The following is a 6,000-nucleotide window of genomic DNA, read 5'->3' as shown; positions in this document are numbered from 1 at the left end:
CTTGGAGCAGTTTTCTCAGAGCTACTGAGATGCTATCTTCCAGGCTCAGAGTCCTTAACATTCTCACCAAATAAAAGAACTCTCTACTTTAAGGCTGTGACTATATGTTTAGTTGACAAGTGGCATTTCATACATGAGTCTTCATAGTAGTCATGTGTCCTCTATGACTCTTGAGATTTGAAAGCAATTCAGTCCCAGATACTTCTGTTTCAAAGCCTACCATTTGAGCTCCATGGCTTAAGTAATTTTCTTTGTGGCAAAGACCAAAGTTTGTCGTCTCGTTCTAGTAGATCTACAACTATGAGACCCTCAATGGTGATTTCTTTGCTAAACATCCAATCAAGAAGACACATTCTCCAGCTGAACTGAGATTCATGGTTTTTTGTATGTTTGTTTTATAAATTTATTTATTTATTTATTTATTACCATGCTGAGTCTTCATTGCTGCCGGGGCTTTTCTCTAGTTGTGATGTGTGGGCTTCTCATTTTGGTGGCGTCTCTGGTTGTGAAGCACAGGCTCTAGGGTGCATGGACTTCAGTAGTTTCAGTTCCCTAGCTTTATAGCGTAGGTTCAGTAGTTGTTGCGCATGAACTTAGCTGTTCTGTGGCATGAGGGATCTTCTGGGACCAGGGATCGAACCAGTCTCCTGCATTGGCAGACAGATTCTTTACCCCTGAGCCACCAGGGAGGCCTGAGATTCATGTTTTGAAGTGAGTCTTCTGCCCTAAATTCCGTCAAGAAACTGAAGCAATCTACAAAGTCTATTTAGTCCCAAATGTTGACTTAGAAACCTCAATGGAGACGATTAAGATGAGAAATTGCTTTCTTTTTTTAAAATAGTTTCAAAACATTGTATGTTCATCTCTGTGGATGACTGAATACTGCTTACCTTTCTTATCATGAAACTTACAGTTTATTTTGAGTCATTTTTTTTTTTTTTTGACTTTAGGGGGAAAACAACCCTTAGAAAGCTTGCTCCTGGAAATAATACTTGGAAAGTTCTAGGAAACTATCAGAATTTTTGAACATATATGAAACAGTGAGACTGTGACCAAGGGCAAATGCATAAAGGACAAAATCCAGTTAGATGATTCCTTTAATAGTTGGTACCTGTGTGTTTTAGTGAGCATCTCCCTTATCCAAAATAGCCCAATTATGAAAAGCCAGATAATCACAGAAACAAAAGTTTTCCACCTTCTTACTAATCAGTAGTTTTCATTGGATATCTATTTAATCTTAAAGGTGAAAGCGGGTTCCAGACTAATGTCTTTCATGTTAGAAGCTGTATTAAATTAATTGAAAAATAAACACTGATAATAATAATAAAACAAGAGAAATGATGAACAGTAAAAGGTAAATACTTTTTACATGTTACTCAAATAGACAATAACACCACATCTTTCAAACAACATAATTATTTGCATCATAAAAACTCTAGTTGTTGAAATTTAAAATATTGATTAAAAAGCTTCAATTGGACTTCAAATCAGCCTAAAAAAGAAATTTCCATCTTAATAAAATAGGCAAAACTTTCCTTTTACACTTATTTTTTAAAACATTATACTTATTTTTTTTTAAAAAAATGTGTTTTACTATTCTTGAAAAAGACCTGAAATGGGTCTTTCAAAAGTTTTTCCCATTTTAAATGGAATCCAACACAGCAGTGAAGATGCAACTCCAAAGAATCTGGGAGAAAAGCAGAATACCCAAAAAACGACTTGTGTGTTTCCAAACACCCAGCTTTGGGGGTTGATGCCTTCATAAAACAAGAGGGTTACTGAGCAATTCCATGAAATTTTTAAGTTTCCTCCTGGTATTCTGATGTCATCATAATCTAGCCTGTCCTAAGTAATTTTTAAAACCGTAAAAGCTCAGTCTTCTGCCTAGATTTATCTGAACTTCTATCTGAACTTTTGGACATCTCTTCTGGAAGATCCCTCCAATGAAATGAGAAGATATTCTTTGACTTTTGTCAGAAAAGTTAATATTCTCATGACTTAAATTGACTTCATTACAGTCAAGTTTATTTTACACTCTAAATTACTCACTACTGCAAGTCAACACAGCACAGAAATTAATGCATTTTGTGCCTTAAATAGTAAACACTGCTGTTTGTGAACTTTTTTTGGCCAATGAATAGAAAGTATTTCATGTCTAAATCTCACCAGAAGGATTTAAATTAAACAGTAACAGATGCATTGGGCAGGCACGGGACACTAAATAAGAACTCGCAAATGAAATAATCCAGCTCTTTGCTTTTACAATGAAAATGAGAATTGATTTTTCATTGAGAGAAGAAAAAGGATTAAGTGTTTTAAAAAAGTGTTTTCCACCAAAAGAGCAAAATAGCACTCAGTGGTATAGTATTGTTAACAAAATTTCTTTATCAGAAACTATAATTTAATATTTAAGTACCTAATTTACATGTGACAAGGTATCATATTCAAAAAATTAAATTGCAACTAGAAAACTACTAACCACTAAAAACGATACCAAACACAACCCAAACATTTATAGGAAAGCAACAGCTAGAATTTGAATTGGAAAAAGAAATTTCATCATATTTGGCTCATTGAACAAAGCATCCATTACAGCCTGTAAGCATCTCTTCTAAGTCATCAAGTTTATCCTTTGTAGCATGAATAACACGTAAAGATAGATTTATTGACTGCATATGCACACATGTGTATACATATTGTGAGACGTACAACCATGTGTTGAATTAAAGATATTGTATCTACTGATAACTGGCTGAACTTTGGAAGGTGCTGAAACCCATATTTCTACATGACCTGTGACCCATTTAAAAATGCCTTTTTATAAACAGAAGTTACATAAAATACTCTGGTTTTATTAACTGACTCTTTTCTTAAGCATCATAATAGACAATGAAGGAATTGCACTTATTTTAAAGGTACAGTAAAGTGTTAGATTGCAGCTTGGCCATCAAAGATCAGGGACTGTAGTACTGAGAAGTTGTGCATTATATGCAAAGATGATGGTGGCCACTGAAATTAAAATGAGAGCAATTAATTACAGAACAAATAGGGGGATAACAGAAGAAAACATGCACTACTCCTACTTTAATGCAAAACTAATTTCTCCCCGGAAACCAACCCTTTGACTTTTCTTACACAAAGAAACACGTTCTGCACCCTTGGCAACACAGTAGACATGGACTTCTGTATTCAAATTCTAGTTCATTGTCTGAGTGTGCTGTTTCAGTGTCATCTCCTTAAGCTGCCCTTGAAATTCTGGAGCATCTACAATATTACAGTCTCTTGGTTAGGTTCCATCGAGCCTTAATATCCCTTTCAGCTCTATATAAATAGGGTCCTTATTCATCTTCTTCTGGTTCCTGTGGTAACACTGGTATTTCTTCCTTTAAACAATCACTGAAGAATCTGAGAATTGTGCTGTAGAGATGATACTTGCTCTTCTCAGATACATTATGGCCTTCATCTGGGTAGACCTAATATATTGAATGGAAAGGAGATTTAAAGTTGTCAAAGAAAGCCTTCTCTCTCAGAATTCATTACTTCAGCTCCATGGCAAGGGAACTTCGGAAAACAATATTTAACCAAAATCTCATGGTATTCACTTCTGAGTCTTTCATGTTAAGTGTTTCATTTTTATTTTAATTAGATCAAAATAAGGCACTTGAGACAAAATACAATTTTATGCATGCAAATTAGGATTTGTTGGGAATTCCCTGGTGTCCCAGTGGTTAGGATTCTGCCCTTTCACTGCCTGGGGCCTAGAGTTCGATCCCTGGTTGGGGAACTGAGATCCTGCAAGTCAAAAAATAAATAAATAAAGTAAAAAAATTAGGATTTGTTGTCCAAAAAGTTAGAATCTTCTATGTTCACACTGAACAAGATGGCATTAATACCAACTTAGCCACATTTTAGACAGCTTCGTCCTGACTATAGGCCCCTGACCTCCCTTTAGAGTATTTAATGTAGAAAACTGGCAACTGTAAGTTCATTCTCTGCCCCTTTGAAATTTATATAAATCTTCTTTCAGATTTTTGCCAGTTTTACAATCCAGGAGCTATCTTTCTCAAGGACTTGGGAACCATCTCTCTCTCTCTCTCTCTTTTTTTTTTTTTTTTTTACTTTTAATTATTTTGGGGGGCAGGGGGACTGCACCATACAGCATGTGGTAACTTAGTTCCCAGACCAGGAATGGAACCTGCATTGGAAGCACTGAGTCTTAACCACTGGACCACCAGGGAAGTCTGGAAACCATCTCTTTGAAACGTAAACACTGAAGGACAGAGCATCCCCATTTCCCAGTTTCCAAGTTGTAAAACTATCTCTTACCATAAAGGTACAAGAATGTTTACTTTTCCTTCCCTTTCCTTACTTTTACTTACTTTACTTTTCCTTGGCCTGTTACCAAACAGCAGGACCAATGAAACCCTCCATGGGGACTCTTAAAAACTCCCCAGCCCTTTGCTTCAAAAAAGTTGAGTTCAGTCTTCCTCCCTTATTGCAGGAGTCCCAAGTAAAATTGTCCTTGTTTGTTTAATTTTGCACAATGAAATTTTTACTTTGACAGTGTCCTTTCCAATATAAACAGCATGAATGAGTTTTTTAAAACATAAGTGAAAATATTGTCACATCAATTCCTGGGTATAAAGTTTTTAGCTAGTGCCACATTTCCCTCTGAGTAAAGCCTCACAGTCTATGGTCAGTGCCATGACCCTCCATCTGTTTATTGCTACATCTTCATTTTTCATCATTCTAACGTGGTGCCTATATTTTTGATATGCTGAACCACTTTTAGTTCTTCCAAATGCTTAGGAATGAAAGTAACTTTATTTCCCTTTCATATCCATCAAATTGAAAGTTCCTTGATGTGTAAATATGTCTTCTTGACCAATTTAGTATAGAGACCCATGTAAACTAAGTCCTTGATAAATATTTACTAAATATGGTTAAATGCAGAAATGTAAATGATGTTTTCTCTTTTCCTTTTTTTCTTGTGATATTTACTCAAAACACTTCGCCCCCTACCTTTCATGAAAACAGTGATGGAGACTGACAAACAGACAAAGGGACCAGAAGAGAAATAAACTTTATCATTTTAAAAGAATTTCTTATCAGTGATATGAATAAATGTCTGAGAAACAAGCATTTTTGAAAGAGTTTATGCTATTACACGTAAAACAAGATGATCTACATTCTCACTGTAATAAGGAAGTAAAGACAATTTGGTAAGAAAAAAAAACAGAACAAATAAAAGGGTGGGAGATAGAATCATACAAAAACTGTGTTCTGTATCTCACGACAAGAAACTAAGGTAGAAAAACACATTCTTCTGAAAAAGTGGCTTACCTGCATAGTATAGTTCACTCCAGCTTTTATTAGGTGTTTGATTAATTCTGCTGAATGCTGGAAATGAACTTTGGCTGCAAGAAATTAAATTATGATATTGAAGGAAATACATTTTTCAGGATTAGAATGTTTTTATAACATTTTTTCAAAGAAATTAAGTATTTTACTTTACTTCCAGTGCACATTTAAAAGACTGATACTTAGCTTTACCTGGAAAGTCGATACAATGGTAATAAAACTTCGAGCTTCACATTACAAAAAAAATACATTAAAGCAGGAGTTACTACTAAGTCTCTACTTACTCTACAGAATGGTGGTTAGATTTACTTTACTGAATGTCATTTATTATTTCTAATTATTCACATATTTTATACCATGATAATAATTTTAGCAGAGTGAATGCCTGTCTGGATAGTAATACGGCAAACCAGCCTTCTTCGTTTCTGAGGATTCCTAGGGTCAATCTCAAACACTGGCTTTCTGCTTTATATCAAATTAGGAAGAAAAGCACATCTTGAGAAAATAGCATGCACATCTCATTACTCAGGGCTAAATATTTAATGTGGACCATATTGGTTTCTCCTCTTTCCTTCTAACTTGCTACTCCCTGAACCTCAGTTACAAAACTGAAATAAGCAGCACAGCAGCCTAAGTGTG

At 35.0% G+C, this 6,000-nt stretch overlaps 1 protein-coding gene across 2 annotated transcripts in view; it reads right to left on the bottom strand.

The window, feature by feature from the left end:
• Nucleotides 1-2,831: 2,831 nt before the first annotated feature.
• DPP10 (dipeptidyl peptidase like 10) overlaps nucleotides 2,832-6,000 on the bottom strand; it is a 747,248-nt gene continuing 744,079 nt past the window's right edge. For both annotated transcript variants that reach the window (XM_081579273.1, XM_081579274.1), the window contains 2 exons: nucleotides 5,344-5,417; nucleotides 2,832-3,473 (listed from right to left, as the gene is read on the bottom strand). In XM_081579273.1, coding sequence (XP_081435399.1) covers nucleotides 3,339-3,473; nucleotides 5,344-5,417 — 209 coding nt within the window. In that variant the 3' untranslated portion in view covers nucleotides 2,832-3,338. The remainder of the gene's footprint in view (nucleotides 3,474-5,343; nucleotides 5,418-6,000) is intronic.

The sequence above is a fragment of the Giraffa tippelskirchi genome, chromosome 3 (assembly GCF_054371585.1).
Source record: "Giraffa tippelskirchi isolate mGirTip1 chromosome 3, T2T-mGirTip1v1.2.pri, whole genome shotgun sequence".
Taxonomy (NCBI): domain Eukaryota; kingdom Metazoa; phylum Chordata; class Mammalia; order Artiodactyla; family Giraffidae; genus Giraffa; species Giraffa tippelskirchi.
Note: the sequence above shows the minus strand (reverse complement) of the source record. Positions and strands in the feature narration are given on the sequence as shown.